This window comes from Melitaea cinxia, chromosome 9 (assembly GCF_905220565.1).
Source record: "Melitaea cinxia chromosome 9, ilMelCinx1.1, whole genome shotgun sequence".
NCBI lineage: Eukaryota > Metazoa > Arthropoda > Insecta > Lepidoptera > Nymphalidae > Melitaea > Melitaea cinxia.
In genome coordinates, this window is record NC_059402.1 from 9,244,853 (window position 1) to 9,268,957 (window position 24,105).

The window sequence follows — 24,105 nt, forward strand, 5'->3', positions numbered from 1 at the left end:
GCGAGCACGCTATAACAATTGATGCATTGTGACGAGTTATATATCCGTGATGTGAAAAAAGTACATACAATTGAACTTTTCACAATGGGCAATTAATAAGAAGACAGCTCATACGATTTGTTAGATAATTGTAATTTACTTAATGTACAATATATTATTAGTGACATTTCCGTTTTGCCATAAGACATATTAATATTTTGAACCATAGTTCACAATAAGTGCAAAAATGTAATTTTTTTGACATCTCCTTTTTTTTGACACAACAAATGTTACGTATTGCACATAATATATAATCTTATCTGAGCCTACAGATTGGTGTAGCGTAGCGGTTAGACTGTTAGTAGTCAAAGCACGTTGACATGCGTTTATCAGAGCGAGAGCTCACACCGCAGCCGGTTACCGTGACAAACGGAATCGCAGAGTGCATCCCGAGTGAACTGCTGATCCGTCGAGAGATATGCCGACTTCAACGCCTAGTGCTAACACTTGCCCGCCTGCGGATAATTACTACCCTTTGACGGAGCGTCTTTGTTGCTTACGACGTCACGACAAACGCGCATTGCACATATAATAATATACCTGAACTTATTCTAGTTATTATATAAATTAAAACAATATTTCAAGAAATAACAGTTTATTAATTTAATAATAATAATTATATAAACAATTACTTTACATTATATTTATATCAATAAAACCGACGACGAGTGTAAATTGCAAGTCAGTCTTATGCGAGTCAATCTGTTTAACACGAGGGTATAATACGGGTATTCGAAGTTTGCAAGCGGGAAGCTTGTGGACGATAAGAAGTGAGAGGGGTGGGACGACTTGTTATTACACCCTCTCACCTACGCAAGGGGTTTCTGCTCCGAGCTGTACTGTCACACAAGATTAAGACGCTCCTCGCTTTACTGTTAACGCTTTGGCTTCTAGTCTGAATAGGTTCAAGAATGCACTTCTTTTTCCATTCGCTGACTTTAAAATGACACGTTCATTTTATATTTTTCTTGTAGTATCCAGTTTAGAAATTTGATGAAAATTCGCTGCCAGGAGTAATAATATCCTGAATTAGCGGGTACTCTAGCTTGTACAATTTGATGGATTATAATTTAGTCTGTCACAAATTCTAACAGTAAATTATTATTTATTCTTCTAAATAAACAAATTAAAATGAATTATTTATTTAATTATAATAATGCGTCAAATTTTAGGACTAAAAGTAAAAGCCACAAAGAATAATCAATAAGTGGCAATGGAACATTTATTGCCCTCAACCTTTTATATGAGGTTATTTTGTTTCGCCACTTTGGTTATAAATAAAAGCGTCGAAGTAAAGCGAGATAAGACGGAAGCGAAATAAGTTTAACAGAACGAGAGAAAGCATTATTATTGGCTGTGAGCAAGGAACAAAGAAAATGGTGGAGAGCGAACGTACGAGAGTACTTTATAGGCGCGTAAATATGTTTTATATCCTTCCAGTGTCTGTTATACACTGGCGTGCCGCCGACCTCACCCTCCGCGCGCGCCCGCCACCCTCCGCCGACCGCCCGGAGGGTTGCCTCGCTCTCGGAAATACCGAGCTTTAATAAAACATATATTTTTCCGAGCGAGGAAAATACTGGGGAAACTCGCAATTTGTTCTTTCACTTTATGCTCGTTTACAAGACAAAAGTGGAACATTTCAGAAACATTATGTTAATCACGCAGCTATGTACATAGTTCGCTATAATTTATTAAACTTACGTATTTACGTTACGATTTATTTAATGGATATAGGAGAACGCGTGATGCATACGATCCTGTGAACTATGATTACTCAGAGAGATTGCGTGTTGTAGGTGCGAAAAGTAATAAAATGTTCGCCACGGACGTAAACGTCGTGTGAGGTTTATATTGCTGTTGGGAGAGCAACAATGTAGTAGCAGTAGATAGTGTCACGATGACTCTTATCTCGCGTGCCGCAGCACGGTCACGGGTGTAGGCGATTTATTGCGGCTCATGTCGGCGAGCCGCAGAATGATCCCTCCGATTTTAACGCTAATTATAACACGCCCCCAATGCCTACTTTATGGCTTGTTTCCACATCAATATTCAGCGCAACATTTTTTAAACGCACAAACCACCTAAAAGAATATACTTACAAGAAAAATAATACTAAAAATAATACATAAAGTCAAGAAAACTATTTTCTTTTGTTGTACAAAACAATATCCCCAATAAAACAAAAATTGACAAAAATGTTTACGAAAAAAAGAATAGGTATAATTATAATCCGTAGATGATTAAACTGTATTTCTATTGCACGGCGTATCACAAAGAATGTAAAGCGGTAGTCTGGTGAGATGGCGCTATGGAAAGATTGGTGCAAGTTGAAGCGAAACCACAAACTCTTACCGCAGCGCGCCAGACTCCACGCCATAAAATATTACACTAAATGAAGCTCTTTCAATTAACCGAGGCTGGTTTGCGTAAGGTAATCCTTCCAAGAGGCACCCACCAGTGCATCGTGATGAAATATTTCTCTCGAAGCTACTCCATACAATTTTCAAAACGATTGTAAACTAATCGAAATCAGAACAAATTTTACTAAAATAACTACGTATTACTAAAATTTAATCGTAACGGGTCAAATGTGTTTCTAACATTTTATCTGAAAGAACGTCTCATAACGATACATCGTAAGTGGGCCTAATGTGTAAGGTGATAACACATAGCACATGAAAGCAAAATTGATAGCCGCTACCAGTATATTGGTATTCATGTGCTTATTAATGCTCCCCCTACACGGCCTTGTGCGCAGATTGTGTTCACCTCGATCCGCCCGAGCTAATCGACTAGAAGTGATACGCTACCTGATGAGTGATTGAGGTTTTACGGATTTCATATGGCATTTTCCCTCTAGATTTTGTTATTGGAACGAAGTTTCTGTAGGGGCGGCGTTGCGGTGGGTTACCCTGGCCGGCAAAAAATGTCCGATTCTTATGTAGTCATGTATGATGGCTATACAGTGTCTTATGGTAATGCAATAATATTTAATGTTAGTCTAGCGTCATCACTGTTATTATTATTGCAGTTTTCTATTATTATTATAACATTCGATAATTATTATATATATTTTTAAATCGAGTCAAAACTAAAGATATTCAACATCGCTTCAGCCTGTATTAATATCCCACTGCTAGGCATAGGTCACTTTTCCCATGTAGGAAAAGGATTGGAACTCAATCCACCACGCTGCTCCACTGCGGGTTGGCGGATATGTTCCCTAGTATGAGTAACGATCACTATCGGGTATTTATGATACTAACCGGAACCGAAGGTACCCTTCTCGAAGACACGGTGGGGAGACCACAAGGATAGACATCCAAACCGGAAAGAAATATTTATACAAATACAAATATTCATCTTGAGCGGGGAATCGAACCCGCAAGCCGTCGGTGTTTTAGGCGACTGCTCGCACCACTACACCAGAGCGGTAGTAATGTATATGTAATTATTTAAATGTACCTTCTCTCAAGTTACAAGTTTGTGTTCCACTACTGATTTCCTTGTTACTGTGCCTGTTTGTTAATTCAATATCAAGTTAGCAAATAGTGGCTTCCTGAATACTCTTGGGCATAACGCCGAGTTGCACGAAACAAAATTAAAATTTAAGTAGAGATTAAACTAATTTAATCACAAGAATTTCATACAATTCTTGCGATTAAATTAGTCTAATCACTACTTAAATTTTAATTTCTTTTCGTGCAAATCGGCGTAAGAGGATAAAACATTTAATATAGATGATATAAACATTTTTAATCAATAAGGTATGACATAATATAATTAAGTTGTTATAGTTTCGTTATGTAAAATATTTGTGTATGTTTAAAATATTATATTTCGAATAAAAAAACGGTTTATAAAAAATTGTAAACGTTTTTTTAGTAAAAGATTAATTCATTTGAGTTATAAACCAGGGAATGGTAGTGTGCTCTAAACAATCCCAAATGACCGTGGTCAGACAGGCGTTGCATCACTAGCTGCACACTCCCATTTCAGCTGAACTAATAGTCGAGGTAACTTTGGAGTGAGGTTAGTTTGTTCAAGCAATTTACAACGAGTGCTTAAAGCAGAAAATTACGTTTATTATATTATCATTTGAGGACTTTTAGATTTTAAGTATTTTATACTGTGAATTAATTCGTTGTTAACATTACTATGTTTCTTATTATTCTTATATCCTGTGAACTTATATTAAATATTACAGAAACAATTATTAATTATTTTTTATTGAAAAAAAAAAAATTAAGACATTTTATTTTATAGATAGAAAACAAACAATTTTTCAAAAACAAAAAGATCACGCTCATTAATTTACAATTCACACATCTTGTTATAATCAAGATAAAGGAAAATTCAAATAGAGCGGAGTTGTTCAAAGCGCATGAACCAGCAGAAGCGTGGTTCTGGCAAGTCAAATAAATTAATGTTAAGCTCAAACTGACGTTTGCAACGGAACCTGGGAAGCGTCTACGTAATTACCCAAACGCGAACGGATTTGCATATCAAAGTGGAAGCATAATTGAACCCCGAGTGTAAATAGCCCAACTTGAATCGGATCGAGTTAGTGGCGCACTCCGGCTAAGTGGAGCCAGCACTATAAATGCTACCTCTCGCTTGGGACTCATCGCATAAACCGGGCACCCGAGTCGAGCACTTGAAAATAAGATTACCCGATAAAAGGAACCTTTCAATTATGTAACTTGAAACAGTGTTGATTCCTTTGGTTCCGATGGGCTTAACACGCTTTGTTTTAGTATTTAGATACGGCATCGATAATATCAATAAACGTGTAAAGGATCAACCGATGAATTTAAAAAAGATATATATGCATTGTGTGTACAATATTATATTTACGATTTGAATTTTGTTTTAAGTCTCGTACAAACTGAATTTTTAATAGTTGATTAATATTCTTTCAAGATATGATACTGGTGTGAGAAACCAAATGATTCATTCTTTGAAACGTTTTTAAATTTATTATTATTATTATTCGTAACACCCTTATTGAAATTTACCGAAAACAAAAGAGCAGACGATTTTGATTACTTTTACAAGTATTAAAATAAACCTAACTTACTAACAATTAATTGAGATTAACCTTCGATAAATTAATATCAATAGGAGCGTATTACATCTCGATCTATGAGAAATCTCCTTAATACGTGTTGCTCAAACTCCGAGCTCGGAGCGATCCTCCCAACACAGTCAACCTCTCGGGATAATTAAATTAATCAACACGACAACAGCGGAACCGAGACTGATTTCCTCCTTAGATATCCATTTACCGACATTATTGTGCCACTCAACTTTCAATTCGATTATGTCATAATATATTAACTAATGATTGTAAAACGTTTATACTGTTTCTAATATACTATTGTTAGTTACTCTGATTTAGTAAAAATTATTACTTAGTAACAAAGAATTGTAATAGTAGGTATAATAAAATCGTACAATTTCAAATAAAGGAGGAAACATTTTTAGAGATTAAGTGAATAAAATATTTATGATTATGTATAGTATTATTTTAACAACGTAATTATAATACCCATAACTGACCGTTTTCAATGCACACAAAAGTAAAGGTCGGGTTGTTTATCCATAACCTAAAATTACAGACGATAAAACTGTGACGAGATTGTTTCTGTGTAATATTTATGTATATATGTATTTAGAAAGATCAACTCAATAACTTTTTAGTAAGAGTTTTAAGCAAAGTATATTTAAAGAATATCTTAAGCGACACAAAGTCAAGTCAGTGTATAAGCTCGCAGGCACTGTTAATAACATTAAATTATTAATTAAAGTCACATAAAGGTGTACAAGTCGACCATAAAACCATATCACGTATCAGCGGGATGAAAACATGCTTGAAATAATTATTCGCGGTTATTATGAGCCTATTCTATTCGACGTCGCTCTGAATTGGTACTTGTCAAACCAACGATTGCTACAATTATATTATTTGATATTATTGCATAATTTTAACTCAGGTGTTATCGTTTTGTAATGATTTCATAAAGTGTTATTATGAATACAATTGTTTTCATTTATTATCAAAATGCTTTTTACCAAGTTAAAGCATTAGGCAAAGATACGGGAGGCAGAGTGGAGGGCAGCGAAGCGGACAGGCATAATTAGATTAAGAGGAATGCGGTTGAATCTGAATTACCAGCGTTTGCGAACAATGCTATCAGTCTTTAAAGCTTTTTGGATTTGAACGAGAGACGCTGTTAAATTGTAGCACTTATTTTCGCTTGTGCAAATTAGACTTTCGATTTAACATGTAAAACTACTTTGTGTGGTTAAGTGAAATGTCAAAAAATAATTTATACTGTATACTCGTAAATATATCTAGAACGAATGTTATGACGTAAAGGTCTTAAACGAATATCATGTAAACGAGAACTTTCAGTCCGCAAAAGGCGTAATATAACGTACTTAATTACGGGCACTTCACAACTGCGCCAATCTTGTAATTACGAAACAGAGCGACGGCGCGTAATCAGCGCCCTTTGCTACGTCGACACGCCGTAAAGCGTTCTACGTTCAACTCTGGCTTTTAACTCGCATTTCACAACCTGTTGACGAGTTAGTAAAGCTCCTACAGCGCGTTGAGTCCGCACAAAGCGAAACTATTACCCTCCAACTGTACTTTCACAAAGTCCGACTCGGTCCTGATTTAAATGGACTATGTACGCTGAAATGCATTCGAATAAATCGTCAGTGACAAAAATCCAATTAGAGGAATAGATAGCAACTAAACAATTTGTAAACAGGTGCTCGGGGCGTTTCTTCCCGTGAGATTAATCACCGTGCGAGTGAGTTCGCTCGTGTAATAAAACGGGAAACGAGCAACTTCGCCACATACATTACACAGACATTTATATTCGACGTTGTTTTAAATTTTTCAACTTTCGAAGAAAAAATATATGTGGTCTAATTATTTTACGTTAAAAACTCAACTATAGACGCTAATGGGTTAATTTTAAAAAGAACAATACTTGCCTTGTCATCGTCGCCCTCACTATCACACTGCAAAAGAAAGAAAGAAAGAATAAATTCAAGTGTCAATCAAACTAAATATTATATAGCATTTTATCATGCACCGAATTTTAAAGACTATAAAAGCGCTATAAGCGTATCACACTAATTTACTAGCTATTTATAATACGTTCATGAGTCATAGATCAACACCAATTAATTACTAGTCATCCGCGGCCGGATTAAATACGCCTACCTATGTGATATAATCAATATCTTCTTATTAGCATATTCCGGTATACTTAATACTATTGTACATTAATATAGAATTAGTTGTGCAAATTATCGTTGGCATGAGATATATTATTGTTGTTTATACATTTAAGTATGCTACAAATCAATTTAGACAAGAGTATTATTATGAAAGCATTCGAAACGTATTCGTAATTTAAAGCTTAATAAAATGTCTGAGGAATACAAAATGTTATTACAATTTAGTCAGACGAATAAATCGTATATTTACAAAGTTCGCACCGAGAGAAACAACGGGGGATTACACGTAGATATTACAATTTCGAATAAACATAGAATGAAGTATTCAAGGCGCAGGTAAAGTTACGAGTACGTAGTGCGCGCCTCGACAAATCTCTTGATTTAGGTGTTATACGAATCGAATATCGAACAGGGACCTATGTGTTGTGTTGCGTGATCAGGGTAAATTTGCACACACTAATAAAAAAATATGGCTTTCACCTTTGAACAACTCTTATAACGGTATTCACAGCTTGCTATAAGAAAGTTACCCATAGTACAACCAACACACATCTTTCTATCTATACTAATATTAAAAAGCTGAAAAGTTTGTTTTTTTGAACGCACTAATCTCAGAAACAACTGGTTCGAATTTAAAACTTATTTTTGTGTTAAATGATATTTTAATAAGTTTTTTTCCTCAAATTAACACAAGTAAAACCGCGTGACATAGCTAGTGAATTTATAAACTTATAAATATTTAAATGTAAGTAAAGGTGTATGTAATTAAGAAGAAAATTAAATTAATCTTTTTAAGCATCATCTTACCTAGATAATATTTGACTTTTAACGCAAAACTTTTGTACCTATTATATGTATAGCAGATGCACTTTACGTGTAAATATTTATGTAGTGCTGCTTTAGAAAGAATTTTTATATGATAAAACCAAGTTAAGCATGCGTATGTAAGAAGCTAAGTTAACAAGCGTGTGACATGCGAATCAAGTATTTGGCGCCAAACAAGGACAACAAGAGGTTATACTCACGATATAGCCTTTTCCGGAACTACAGCGGCTACTGGCCTGCAGGGAGAAAAAAGCGAAGATGTGAGTAGACTTTCAAGTCTAAAGAAATCTTATCCTAATTGCCATTCCCTTAAACGTTGAGATTGTATATGATTATACTTTCGAAATATTACTTAACAACACATTGGACCTTGTTTGTCAATATCTCTTTTCACACTTAGTAAAGTCGCACTCTCATTGGTAAGGCTGGGAAAGTAGCATCGGCAACAGAACATACAACACCGAAAACAATTAACATGCATCGTAATAAAAAATAATGTGAGCGTTACAACAACGGACACCATCGGAATACATACACGTATTTTGAAAGTATACACGTAAAGTGAAAACGAGTAAAGCTGTCATGTGTTGGATGGAACATGTTTGAAAGGTATTTTTTAAACTACAAAATTATATACATACGTCGCTAAGACGATCACGGGAGGAATCGGGATCGCGAGGTGCCACCGAACTGCCCGTGAGTCGTTCTGATGCTCTTCCACTGTCATCCGACGTACCAGCGTCGTGAAGCAGCGTTATACCCTGCAGAAGGAGCACAAAATTATCCTACTAGCCGATTATTTTATTATATCACACACATCCATAAAAATTCTAACAAATGACGAATATATCACCATTTTTAAGGGTTCTTAAGCATAAAATTATTAGATGAAGATATAAAAGCGTTCTACATTGCCTCTTAAATTTGAACGGTATCTTAGATATAAGAAAATATGATAAGAGAGGGACTCAAGCTAAAATGGGCCTCCCTATAACGTAACGCACCCGGGACTTAACAATAAAAAGAGCATCCCATTTATCACATTTCGCGTCTATTTCACGGGAGGGTTCGAAAGACGAAATCGGGGGGAAGCAAATCTGCCCAACGATGAGCGCTCGACGGGACGGATAAAAGAAAATAAAACGACTAACTCTCTGTAAATGGATAACTCTCCGACCGCCCTCGCTCAGTGAACTTCCATGTTTTTATTACTTAGGATAAGTTAGTCCGCAATTTGATTTTGCGTTCCTTTTTCAGTCATGTTCTTTATGTTTAAGAGAAAATTTGTTACACTAAATTGACAGGACGCCGTTCGTTTTTACTGCGAATATTGGTTGGAATAAAAGAAAATCTTGTACAAAATAAACGAACGCACTTCTGAAATATGAAATTTAATTGTTCGAAAGGAATGTATTTTACAATGTTTTTTTTTGTGTTATTAATGTTGTAAGTCGACCAGACATAATATTTCGTTCCCCTCAAACAAAATAACAATAAGACATATGTGGTCGATTATATCCCCATTGTAATTATAAGGGATTGCTTTACAATCCTTAACATAAATGGGAGAAACAAAGACACGAACATCAATTTAATCCTTGTTATGTAGGCGAGGAAGATCTTACTAATCCGGAAAGGATTGTGACGCGCCGATTGTAGCACGGGTTACAAACCATATGTGTAATTGCTTTCTCTAATTACCGCACTCTAATTGTATAATGGACTGACTACCCGCGTGACCTTTTTGCGAGTATTCTTAGTAGTCTTTTCAGTACATAACTTCACTTGCTAACAATTACAACAAAATTAAGTACATAGTTTCTTAACCTTACAGCTTATAAAAAATGCTTGATAATAAACTTTTAAACTAAAGAAAATTGTTGTGATGCTGTGTAAAGCAAACCGACGGGAACGACGTTGAAACTGAAGTAGAGGCTTGCTGTTTACGATGTCTGCGCGATTGTAAGATTTAATGGAGGGTGGCCGAGATTCAGTTTATAAATGGCATTCCGGTCGGTTCAGCAGCGGCGGGTGGCAGGCGGCGATGCTCGACCGACGACACGACCGCTAATTGAAACAACGACCGCTGCCGAACATTACTTATTCATGAGGACTCCATATGGCGGCGAAACGTGACCAATGCGATAAATCATTCAATTACATTTTTCATGAATATACTTCTTCTATTGTGTATCGAATGAACAGATCGTATAAAATTTTTAAAAACAATTTATTTAAATTTATATGAACAGGATATTAAGTAGCTTTCTAGTTTACAAAACACGTAACCGTTAACTATGTATTTTTCATTTACATCACGCTTTCGCAATAACTTCTTAAAAGCCATTTAAATGTAATGGCTATATTTTATTGCATGCATGTCTGGATAATATCTGTACTAAGTGTCGTGTTTAAAATATTAAGGTCAATTGTGTTGCATCTCTACTTGTTTAATTTAAATGAGTAAATACCGTACCTAGCTAAATGTGTTCGATGAGCATACACAATTAATAGTATCGATGCATTAAATATGTCATCATGGAGTGGCGGGCGGAAGGAGGACGTGTCGGCGAGTGCGGTGACGGCAGTGAGGTGGCAAGGTGTTGTGTCGTTAAGTGGCACGTTGCATAATTTATTTATGTCGCGGCACGTAACTCTCTTGTTGAAACTTGTCAACGATACCGAAGTCCTTGTTACTGTACACCACGACGTTACGGTAGCACCAGTGTAATTAATGTATATGTTGGAAAGATTGACACTATTTACTTTAAATCAAACAAATTTTTAACAGTTTAGTAATATAAAACGTAATTAGTTACTGTTTCGGACTTTAATTATAAGTTCATTACAATTTAATGAAGTAAACTAACAAAGAGAATGTTGAATGTTGTATCTTAAAATTCACAACTATATCCAACATATGACTGGCGTAAAGCTAACGGATTTTCAATTTGTAGCATTCAAGTTATCGCGTTTTAATCCGGCACACAACATCACATCGGATCAATCACAGCGAGCGTCGGCGTTGGCGTGAACAGCGCTCGTCGTTAGCCCGCGGCGCTACTAAATGGAATTTCGCGACAGACCGCTCCGAGATTAATATTACACTGCGGAAAGCCGAACTAATGGAACTGTGATTGAATTAACATTTCCATTGCATTGTGGCTGATATGCTCACTAATTTTGAATTTAGTGTCATGAATCGAAATAGACGCAGCATCCAAGGTATGTATTCTATTACGTATTCATACAAAATTATGCACGATATAATGTTTAATTCAGGTCCGTGAATGATAATACAAAAACAGAACTGTGCATCAAATTTTTATACAGTCTTGAAATTAACGTTTACGTATAATATTGAATATTATTTTTTTTTAATGAGAATTAGAATTGTTAATATATCTCATTAATGTAAATATATTACAATAATTGTCTATAACTGAATACTAAAGAAGGCATTTTAATTTTATATAATCGCTCACTTTAACGTCATTTATCATTAAGTTATAAAATATAAAATTTGATGGTTCATGATTTTACAAATAGTTATTACGTGTTTTATTTTAATATTTAGCTTTAAATATTAAATCTCATTTTAAGCAATGTAATAATTATATATATTATTTTGGTTAAAACGTTGTAAGCCAAACATCTAACAATGTCTATGTTAACTTAATTTGACTATTAAAATATGTGTGAAAGTTTTATTTCGGAAATTTAACAATATTTTTTTGGATTTCTTTTAAAAGCAAAAACATGTGTTTTGATCATTCTATTAAATATTAGAAGAAAGTAACACAAGTTCATATATATTTCCGATGAGGAAAATCGAGGGCGACGTAAGCAAACTGCAATATCGGAAGCGGGAATAAAAACATTTTGGCCGCATTCGGTGGCAAATCGCCAGCTCTTAGCGACAACACAATAAGGATGCGCCTCTGTCGAAAGCAATCAACTCGTGTTCACTTCACCGCAACCAATTTTAAACGGAAGTACGTTTGTGCTTTATACCTATTGATGTCTGCATTAGATTTGAGGTTAAATTTATTTGTTAGACAACGGGCTTTGATATCTTTTATTGGTTGTAACCGTGACTAGCCCGTTAGCGCAGTTTGTAGTTACCCTGCTTTTTGCTCCGAGGGTTGTGGGTTCGATTCTCACCCCGAGTCTGATATATATATATATATATATATATATATATATATATATATATATATTAGAGATGCCACGAATAGTAATTTGGCCGAATACCGAATACCGAATGTTCGGCGAGGCTCTTGGCCGAAGCGCCGAACATTCGGCAGCCGAATATTCGGCCACACTTAGTACTTTTCGCGGGCGACAAGACACAATTCGTCACCGTGCGAATTTAAACATACATCGCTGAAGTAATACGTACTTCGCGGTCGTGTTACAACCTGTTTTATTTGTTGGTCGTTGATGCGTCGTACTTACTGTATAATAAAATATAACATTTAATTTGATTGATTACCATAAGAAATATCACCGTTTGTTCGAGAAAAGCAAAATGAATCAATTTAATAAGAAATCGCCTATTTGGAACTATTATGAAATTTATAGTGATGACAATAAACTGGCAGTTTGTTTGTTGTGTCTGTTTCTTACCACTGGTAGATTTTAAATATTAATTTATAAGTTCTTTTTTGGTTAAATAAATATCTTTGTGAGTAATATTTTGAGTTTTTTCATAATTTATTTGGTAATCCTTACTGTATTTTATCATAAATAAGGAAGTAAATCTGTTTATCACGATTTTGCGCCCAAACTGCTGAACCGATTTAAATGAAATTCGGTACACAGATACTCTAGAGCCTTAGAAAGGACATGGGCTATAATTTACGCGGAGCGAGCGAGTTACGAGTCGCGGAAAAACAGTTAGTAGGAATTAAAAAAAAATGCTATTCGGTATTCGGCCAAATGTTTAACCATATTCGGCCGAATACCGAATAGCGAAAAAAGAGGCCGAATAGCCGAATACCGAATAATCGCCGAATATTCGTGGCATCTCTAATATATATATATATATATATATATATATATATATATATATATATATATATATATATATATATATATATATATAATTTATAAGTATGTTTATCGAAAAAAATATATATATGTCGCTATACCAGTCGGCTGTTATACCTATAACACAAGCATTAAGTTGCTTACTTTAGGAACAGACGACCGTGTATGTATTGTGTAGATATTTATTTATTTATTAGTTAAACTAACACTCTTTTCTTTATATCAAAAAAGAGAGTGCCTCAAGGCTCCCATTTTTTAGGACCTTTATTATTTACCATATTGATTAACGATATCAGTAGCTGTTTCACCAATTCAAATTTTTATTTATTCGCTGACGATCTTAAGATATTGAGATTAATTTGTTCCAATGCTGATGCTATACTTTTGCAGGGCGACTTAAACAAATTGGTATTATGGTGTCATAGCAATGGCAGGGTTTTTAATACGGATAAGTGCCAGGTTATTTCTTTCTCGAGAAAAAAAAAAACACGCTAGAAGGTCTTACTTCATTGAGGGTAGCATTTTATCAGAGGTGTATCATGTGCGCGATTTGGGGATAACGCTTGATGATCGACTCCGTTTCCATGTTCATATTGAGAATATTGTTAGCAAAAGCCAGCAAGACCCTTGGCTTTATAATCCGCAATTGTAAGATTTCAAAAACCCCCAGACAAAAATTACTATTTACTCGGCCCTAGTTCGTAGCAATTTGGAGTATGGTAGTGTCGTGTCGTATCCTTATTACGATACCTACTTTAAAAGAATCGAAAAGGTACAGAAAAGATTCCTACAGCACCTCTCCTTATATCATAATATACCTAGGTCGCTCAATAGTTACGAGGAAAAACTTGTGAATCGAAGACGTCGCCACGATCCTGTGTTTCTGCACATGTTGGTGAATGGTGTTATTGACAGTTCTTACTTATTAAATAAATTAAATTTTCATGCCCCTTCAAGAGCAGCAAGGCTATCTTCATTTACTCCATTTGTAGAAAAATTTACACGTACTCGTCAGGGACGCCGTTCAACAATTAATAGGCTGACGATGAGTTTTAATTCGTTTTACAAATCGAGTTGCAGAAAAAACATTGAAAAAAAGGTAAAACAACCCGATTCTAATGTTTCTATTGAAATTTTTTCGGAGTAACTTATCAATATTTAAATATATAATTGCTGATGATTTATTTAATTGTATGACATAGTACCTTAATGTTTTTTATTCTATAATTATTATTACTTTTTTAAATTATGTAAATAGATTTTCAATTATCAATTTTAGTTTATACTATTTAGCTTTAAAATAACAGCGATTTATTCATTAATGTTAATTTAATTTTTTAATCAAATTATATCAAATTGTTTATCATTTCAACTGTATGCTCAATTGATCGGGACTTTATTGAACTATTTTGGAATTGCTTTTTAATGTATTTTAATTATTATTGTTTGTTATAATAATCTTTATGTATACGTGCTTAAATTAATAGGATGAGTGTAACACCTATAATTTAGATAACGCTTAGCTTTTAAGATCTTTTGTTTATAATTATATTTGTCTGTCTTGTTGGTGTTAATAAATAAATAAACAACTACAAAGTTATTAGTAACTTTTATATAAAGTTTTGAAACCACAACCTTTCGATGTCGCAGTCGAAAATGAATAAACGAGAATACGTTTATTAAATCAATAAAATAACAATAGAAGCAAATAAAAATGGTCAGAAACATTTTCACAAATAATAGAAAAGGTATTTTATGTTTTGAATAGCTATTGCACAATTATTTCAATGAAATTCCGCACCTTCATCGAGTTTACTCGAAATAATATAAATACATTTTACATTTTCACTTTTCACTCTCATATTTTACGTGTCTGATACCGTATCGTTTGCGTGAAATGTGTTTTGTTTTATTACCTTCAGCAATGGAGTACTTTTTATTAAATAGTATTTTTTTTTTGTATTTTAAACCAAGTTTATAAAACTGAAATATAAACTGAATGTCATTGCTGAGAATTTGTAACACCATCTTCTAGGAGACGAGGGCGTAACTTAATGAACGCGCAATGCGCTCCGGGAGACTATATTCTATTTGACGGCAAATTGAATTTGTGCGGAACTAGTTAGTCGACACCATGACAGAGGTGACGGCAATGTTTTCTGCTTTCATCTCAAAATAAAACAAAAAAACTTATATTCTTAATACTGAAAAGAGTCGTATAAATATCTAGATACCATAAAAGGTAGCTCACATTATTTAAATATAAATGCTTTAACTTAATGTGTTAGAAACATTTAAACTCGAAATTTAGCTCCACGGAGTCTTCGACATAATTTATTCTTTCCTCGAGAGAGCAAGATTTTCCGCTTTATTCGAACAACAGCACAAGCGGTGGGAGGCAAATTGGATAGGATTGCGACATATCTTCAGCTGGCGGCAAACCGACGAAATGTGGGGGTAAACTGCTCGCATTCCGCCAAGCACTCCTTTGGCATCGGGAGAAACGAGAACCTATTTAGAGCTTATGTATAGAAGAGTACTTATAGGACGAAAATCTTTAAAGTATTAGCAATATTTTTTTTATTACAGTAAGTATCCCATAATACCTAATTATGCAAGTGTTAAATTTGTCCTTATAATTAATACGCTGTATGACAATAACGGTTTAATTAATGTCGTAAAAGAACAATAAAAGTTTAATCAACATAATGTTTCAATTACGTGTCACCAGACTATTAAATGATATATCCACATTAATATTTCAGCTTTTGTGTACGGTAATAATAGGTTAATTTGTATAGGCACGAAGTATAATAGTAGAGCAGACGATAAGTAATATCAGCCGTCGCCATGCCGAGTTCTCCGTCATTTTATTTTAATATCATGTCGAATGCACGCTCCCGACTATGCACATTTCGCCCCATCCGAGCTAGTTTTATCTGTTGCAATATTCGAGAGCGCATTGTGATTCACAAGCATCCGTCTTGCTGTTACCGCAATTAAGACTTCATGCAAAAATAACGTCTTTATTTTAATATCTGGTACAAGGTGACAATGAATACCCATTTTCAGAGTACTCCAGTGATACTATTTAAATTAAATATCAAATAATTAACATTCTGCATAAGAAATGGAATCGTAATTGAAATTGTAATAGCTTGAATATAAAAAAAAAAAGTAATATTTTTTTTTTTGCCCATTAGACGACACTAATCCCGAATGGTTTATCTTCCGTTTGAATAAATTGTCGCTATAGTTTTAGAGCTAAACCACATGGAATAGTTTGGTAATTATTTTTAACAAGAGGATAATGCGGGCTTTAATTAATGAAGACATCTAATGACAGTGATAAGTTTACGTATGTAAGTTTTGTGTTTGGCGAAAAGTACTCCGGAAGAAACACACCGATGGCATACCGATTTAGATCGGCTGCATTTAGACGTGTGAGATCACCCAACACAACAATCTCTGATGGGTACGGTAAGTAAAAAGTAAAATCGACTCTTTACGTATTTTATACTCATGATACGGACAATTGAATAACACCCACGCGCATTTATACGGTTTGCTGGGAAGGGAAGTGTTTAACTATTTGAACGACTTTATTAATAAAACAAAAAATCAGTTGTAATTCGCAATGAAATTTTACGGACAGTGCTAAGCTAATATGCAATTTGTTGGATAATATCGAAGGATATAATGTAATAGAGAACATACATGCTCACCAGTATTAATACAAACAATATATATATTTAAAACATGCAAGTCTAAAAGATACAATGATATATGAGAGCAAATCACATCGTGCAGAACGGAAAATTATTTATTTACGACGCAATATTGTCAAGACTTAATTCGCTTCAGTACGCTTGTTGGATTCAAATTTTTTGTAAGGTATAAGCTTGCTTACATGTGAGTTGACGTTGCCGGTGGCGTGGTTGCGGGTTGCATCGCCTGCAAGCGCAGCCAACGGTAGTCGTGGCTTTGTTGACAGCGCGTTGGTACGAGGTGAGGAAGCGAATTTTACAGCAGCCTTGAAAAGAAAAACATGTTCATTATTACACACAAAATAGGTCAGATAGTATCATCATTAATTTCTATTAACCAATAATTTAGTATAATATTGCTGTTTAAACATTATTTTCATATAAATTTGAGTCAAAATTAATTACTAAAGCTAATATACTATTAGTAAACGTAATCAAGCGTTATAAATTTCTATCCATATATAAATTTCACAAATAAAAAACAAATAATCCGCACAGAAGTTTCGAGGTTACAACAAACTACATTTCTAAATATATAAATCATTTTAAAAGCAGACTAAAGTATTAATGAAATCGAAAGTGTAGGTCCCAAGTTTAACATGTTTAATAGACTCAGTTATAAGAAAAACTCAGCTATAGGTGAAAATTAGCCATAACCAAACCTTCATCACCATTAAGCTAGGTACATTAGAACGATAAAGTTGTGTTTTTAAGCATAAAATTTTAATTTTAGGTAGCAAAGTTCAAACATTGTTTGAAGTTAGAATGTTTAGAATGCCCAGTCGTAGTTTTGGCAAAGCAATTTTAGAACAATGTCTAAACTACCTTATTTGTATGACAATAGCTTTACATTGTATTATAAATTTACATTATCATTATAATTGAAAATAATAATGTAAAATTTTATATAATATAAAATATTTAGTATGATATAAAATTTTATCGCAAAATAACAGGGAAAAAATGAACACAATAGTTTCTAATAGTTCGCAAAGACAATAAAATTAACATAATTAGAGGCAAACTGAATTTTAACTTTGAAATATTTAAATTATGCTAAGGAGGTCAAGTAATACGTCTAAAGAAGGAAAACGCCTTCTAGATAAACTAAAACGACAAATCTAAAAAAAAAACAAGTCTAGATGGAAATAATTGAACACATTTAAATATAACACGCTATGGTCATTAAAAAGCATTAAATTTACAAATAAGGCTTTGACATTAAACACGATTGTTTATCGCAAACAATCATTGACACGATAACTACTGATACTACAATCGTTTAATAACCATGTGCAAAAACCATAAACATTTTTTGTTACCTTAAAAAAAGGGTCGATCTCTAAAGAAAGGTATTCTGAGAAGATATTGCTTACAGTTACGGTTTGTTTTACTTTTATTACGGTTTGTTTAAATTTTATTTACTTAGTATTTTAAATTTTGAATAATATCATAATAATTATATTAATGGTATAATTTACATTACATGATTAAAACTTAACTACTTCTATTGTTGTATTTTTTGTATTTTAGTTTTTAAAATAATGAATTTGTATACGAAATGTAATAATAATTTGAAGCAGAAAGGTGATTAAATGGGATAATATTAACTGTAGATGTTTACGGAAAGTCAGCAATGAGCACAAGACGGAGGTTATTTTTTAGCTGATTTCCAAAAAGGCGTCTATGCTCGTCTAGTTAGCATAGTGAGTCTCGCGCATTGTGTTTCGTATTTATAAGAACCTATTTCGTGTAAGTAAATATATTTTTTTAGTTATCGTCACGTCGGTTATATATATTCTGTAAAAATTTCAAAAACCTATCTACCTATTGCGGTTTTAAAGATAAAGCTGTGACGGACGATGAGCAATTATAATATCAGGCTGATGTTAACACGCGTTGGGTAGATAAAATCTATTAATAAAAATCGCCCTCTTTTTTGTTTTATTTTAATTTTATGCTCACATGATTGAAGACATATTTTTATTCAATACGACTGATAAGATACTGCTGTTATTTGAAATCAACAACACGAGTTCGAGTGAAAAATTATAAAAACACAACAATCATCTGGTTTTAGTGCTATTATGAATGTACAAGAAGCAAAATTTAATCTTTCAATTATTTTACAAAAGAATATGAGTCAAAAAAATATTAAAACCATTGCTATTATTATAGTATTAGTACCAATATGATATTAGAAAGTTTTTATATCTAGAATAGTTTATCCCGACTTTATATACCTACATACATATTTGAACCTCACAACTCGTATAGATTTTTTTGAGTGCTCAACTATTGCTTTCGGAAATTCGAAAGAATTTGTAGTGGACACCAAAATCCCTAATTCACCCATTACTAAATTGAGATTATTAGCGTACAAACAAACATGTCACAATAACTGTAATCTTTTGCCTTGACAGTGTGATAGTAATAAAATAATAATAATAATATATTCTTTATTGTACACCAAAATATTAACAAACAGTAGTGACTAAAAAAATGTACAAAGGCGATCTTATCACTGAAGAGCGATTTCTTTCAGACAGCCTTTGGGCACAGGACATATAATAGTGACGGATAGGAAGTGTACAATATTCTTAAGGATGAATAAAAATAGTATATGATAGATTCAATAATTCATACGCATACACATATACAAATATCCACACATAAATAATCATAAATACATACAAGTATCCATACATAAATAATCAAGATAGTATAATATATATAGCATTGATATAAAATATGTATGTTTAAATTCTGAATATTATTATATATGTTAAGGGACATAAAAGTACATTAAGTTTAAAAAATAATTAAAATAATTTTACGTTTTCTTCAAGTGTTCAAGTGTGAGCCTACATAGGACCTCACTTACATCTCTGGATATGAAAAGTGTATCATATACTATGTTGGATACAGTTATACATTTGATATATTTTTATTTTGTGTTTTGGCACGTTAGGGAAAAATGATAAGAGTAAACATATACGATGCGCGCGCACACCGTCACAAAAAACCGTCGCTGAAGTTAGCTAGTCAACGAAGAAGAAGATAGCAACGTGTGTGGGAGTAGCTAGCCAGTGAAGTATAACTTCTTACGTGCGTACATAAAGTACACACACACTTTTTATTTAAGAATACTGGAGCCTTTTTTATTGATAAATTAATAGTTTTAATTGTTAACATAATAATAATGTATTTATTTACGCTTTTTATCATCATCATCATCATCACTTCAGCATATTGAAGTCTACTGCTAGACATAGGCCTCCACAAGTTCGTGCCAAAAATGGCGTAAACTCATGTGTTGCCCATAGTCACCATATATATATAAAACAAAATATTCATTAACATCTAATTACTATGTATGCTTAAAATGCATTTGTCCATTTATTTTAATTTTTTACAAAATCGAATAAAACATATTTTATTATACATACCTATTCTACGAAATATTATAACATTAAAGATATTTATTTCGCTATAGTATTTAATACGTAAATTAATTTATTTCCACGATTCATATAAAAAATGTGTTTAAAAAGTAATTAATCGAAAAACCTAGAAACCTTCGACAAAATTCAATTTTAAGGTGATAAAAACTAGCAGCGGTAACATATATATTTTATGAATTACAAACTTATCGATTATCGAGCAAGTAATCTTATCTTTAAAATATTGACATTTACGTTGTCTTTCCCACGGGTTATAAGGAAATATTCTGGTAGAAAAATAGCTCTACCGATTTCTGCGAATCAAGAGAACTTTTTTTATGAGACGAAATGAATTGTATATAAAATCTTTTGTGGAAGTTACATAAAGATCCCGAGAGAATTCTATTTTCGACACTGCGAAAAAGATTTATTAGTAATAATGCAAAGTTACAGCGCTTTACTGTGGTTTTATGTCGTATTATTAAATTGACTCGAGTTTATTTAAGCATTATATTTAGAGTATACTTTATAACGAGATATTTTTTTAAGGTTTCTTTAAGAATGTACGTAAATTACAAACCAATTTCTTAAATACGTTTTCTAATTAACGAGAGAAATTGGAAATGAATTTAAAATGGAAAGTATTTTAACTAACCCTCCATTAGATCGTCAGCAGTGGAGTTTAAATGAAACATAATAGCATATTCACAAGATGGTATCCAATAATTAGCATCGGTCAATAACTCAGTAGGCCGCAGCCTGCAGCCAGCAGCTACCCGCAAGGTATAATCACCTGTCTCCTCAGCTAGTGTACGCTCGTAGTCACACCTCGTCGACAACGGTCATTTACTCTAATTGCTTTACCAACAACATATTAATCACTGATGTGACAGTTCCCGATACTAATATTATAAAGAAATAATGGCCTCTTAATGGGTTGTTACGGCCCATTTGTTACTTGCTACTTAGCATAATTTTAATATATTTAAGGGATCGAAGGACAAGCGTGTCAATTAAAGTCCTTAGTGCTTGTAATAGAGCTTATTGAGTATATAATTATGAAGGTAATTTTATAAAAAGCAATTAAATTTTCGTTGAATATTTATAATCAGTAGTGCATAATAATTAGACTTTTTTACATCATTGTTAGGCTTTATTTATTGTAAATTTCCATCAAATAATTTAGAATCCGGGTCGGGCGCTTAACAAATTGCATTCGGTTTTTAATCCACCGGCAGCCGCGGGGCCAAGCGCTAACTAGAATTTGCCAGAGCTGTTTAATTACCAGCGACACGGCGGGTCATTAATTAAGTCATCAGACAAGCGAGCGTGGGTTAGCACGCTGGATTAGATACTGAACTGCATGGTAATGAACGATTATGGTTCTCTGATTAATACGGAACATAATTATCAAGAGAAATAGCTCTTTCAGATTTTACTAAGCTATAAGGAAATTTATTTTTAAATTTTAGTATCACAATTATCTCACATTCTCCTTTTATATGTACTTTAACAACAATTTATTTTTCAATTGAATTTTATTGTAATAAAAAAATAAATAAACAAAAAAAAAAACGTACAAAAGAGACCAAAGATACACATTACACAGCGTTATATGAAAAAATTACGAAAAAAAAAACGTACAAAAGAGACCAAAGATACAGATTACACAGTGTTGTATGAAAAAAATTACGAAAGCTCAGCCGGTAGCTATTGAATTCATAAAAGGTTCAACGACAAAAAAACGAGAGAATGAAACGGATGCAAGAACTTTGTCAAAAGAAGTGTTCTTATTTATAAACGTTGTTGAATACAAAAAAAAAAAACAGTGGGCGGTATATTTGTTTTAATTTATTGAAAGTAATCTTTTTTTTAATTCTATTAAAACGTCCGTTATCAATGATACTAAGTTTAAATTAATATTTAAAATCCATTTCGAAAGCAAAGATTGCAAAACTAATACAAAATATACCTAATAGGTATATGTTTTCAAATATAATAAAACAAGAAAATAATTGTGTGTTTACTTACTCATGCCGAGTTGCGCGAAAAGAAATTAAAATTTAAGTAGAGATTAAACTAATTTAATCACAAGAATTTCATACAATTCTTGCGATTAAATTAGTTTAATCACTACTTAAATTTTAATTTCTTTTCGTGCAACTCGGCGTTATAGCCACAAATCGTTAAATTAAAATAAGCATTTAACCTTTCCGCGCACTGAGTAAATAAATATTCTTTTACGATGGTGTACGATAGCGGTGGAAACAATTAAGTGGGAGGGTCGTAATCGAAATATTTTGTAAACGGTTTTCGTTGCGACAGTCGCGTGTTCCAAAGCGATTATGTCGCCACCTCGTGCCACACCGCCCCGTGTGGGCGGAAGGACCCTATTTCAACCATTACCCTTGTAAACATTGTAGTGATACGATACAATCTTCTAAACACTTATTATTTCTGTCTCGAAGACTTGTTACACGATTGTTAAATCTCGAAATAAAAAATTTTTTCTTTTTTATTTTCAAACTTGAATTTTCTTATGTTATAATACAATTTTATAAACAACGGTGTCTTTTCTTGCAAAATCTTTAGTTATATTATAACACAATGTTTGTTGATACTTGAAGTGCCTAGTGTACGTGTGTGTAATCATCTTACGCCGAGTTGCACGAAAAGAAATTAAAACTTAAGTAGTGATTATATTAATTTAATCGCAAGAATTGTATCAAATTCTTGTGATTAAATTAGTTTAATCTCTACTTAAATTTTAATTTTCTTTCGTGCAACTCAGCGTTAGTCTCTTAGTGAAACACCGTTGTAAATATCATATTTGTAACATTAGTTTTTGTTTTGTTTTAGGTTAAGGATTATTAATTATATGACTTATACTTCTTTTAAAGCTTTTATTTAACTTGCATTGTATGTATATAATAAATATAATGTTTGTTAGGGTGGAACCTTGCAACTCGATTTGAACCGATTACGCCGCGTTGCACGAAACAAAATTAAAATTTAAGCAGAGATTAAACTAATTTAATCACAAGAATTTCATACAATTCTTGCGATTAAATTAGTTTAATCACTACTTAAATTTTTAACCGACATCCAAAAAAGGAGGAGGTTCTCAATTCGACTGTATTTTCTTTTTTTTAAATGTATGTTACATCAGAACTTTTGACCGTGTCGTGTCGACCTACGTTGTATTATACCGCATAACTTTCTACTGGATGTACCGATTTTGATAATTCTTTTTTTGTTGGAAAGGATATATCCCTAGTTTAGTACCGTGATAAGAAAACCAGGATCTGATGATGGGATCCCAGAGAAATCTAGGGAAACTCTTGAAAATCCGCAATAACTTTTTACTGGGTGTACCGATTTTGATAATTATTTTTTTGTTGGAAAGAAGATATCCCTAGTTTAGTACCATGATAAGGAAACCAGGATCTGATGGTGGGATCCTAGAGAAATCGAGGGAAACTCTTGAAAATCCGCAATAACTTTTTACTGGGTGTACCGATTGTGAGAGTTGAGCATTCGGAGACCGATCAGGTTGAAATTTGCCGTGGTGTCCGTCAAGGGTGTATATTGTCTCCCCTGCTTTTTAACATATACTCGGAAGCTGTAATGTCTGAAGCTCTGGAAGGGTTGGAAGTGGGCGTCAAGATTAACGGTCAAGTCGTGAATAACCTACGATACGCCGATGATACCGTGCT

At 33.2% G+C, this 24,105-nt stretch overlaps 1 protein-coding gene across 1 annotated transcript in view; it reads right to left on the reverse strand.

The window, feature by feature from the left end:
• The window catches only part of LOC123656282 (fibrosin-1-like protein), a 68,038-nt gene that overhangs the window by 33,168 nt on the left and 10,765 nt on the right, over positions 1-24,105 (reverse strand). The window contains exons 2-5 of the mRNA XM_045591987.1: positions 17,090-17,212; positions 8,769-8,888; positions 8,328-8,363; positions 7,054-7,080 (exon numbers count right to left, since the gene is read on the reverse strand). Of these exons, the coding sequence (XP_045447943.1) occupies positions 7,054-7,080; positions 8,328-8,363; positions 8,769-8,888; positions 17,090-17,212 (306 nt within the window). The remainder of the gene's footprint in view (positions 1-7,053; positions 7,081-8,327; positions 8,364-8,768; positions 8,889-17,089; positions 17,213-24,105) is intronic.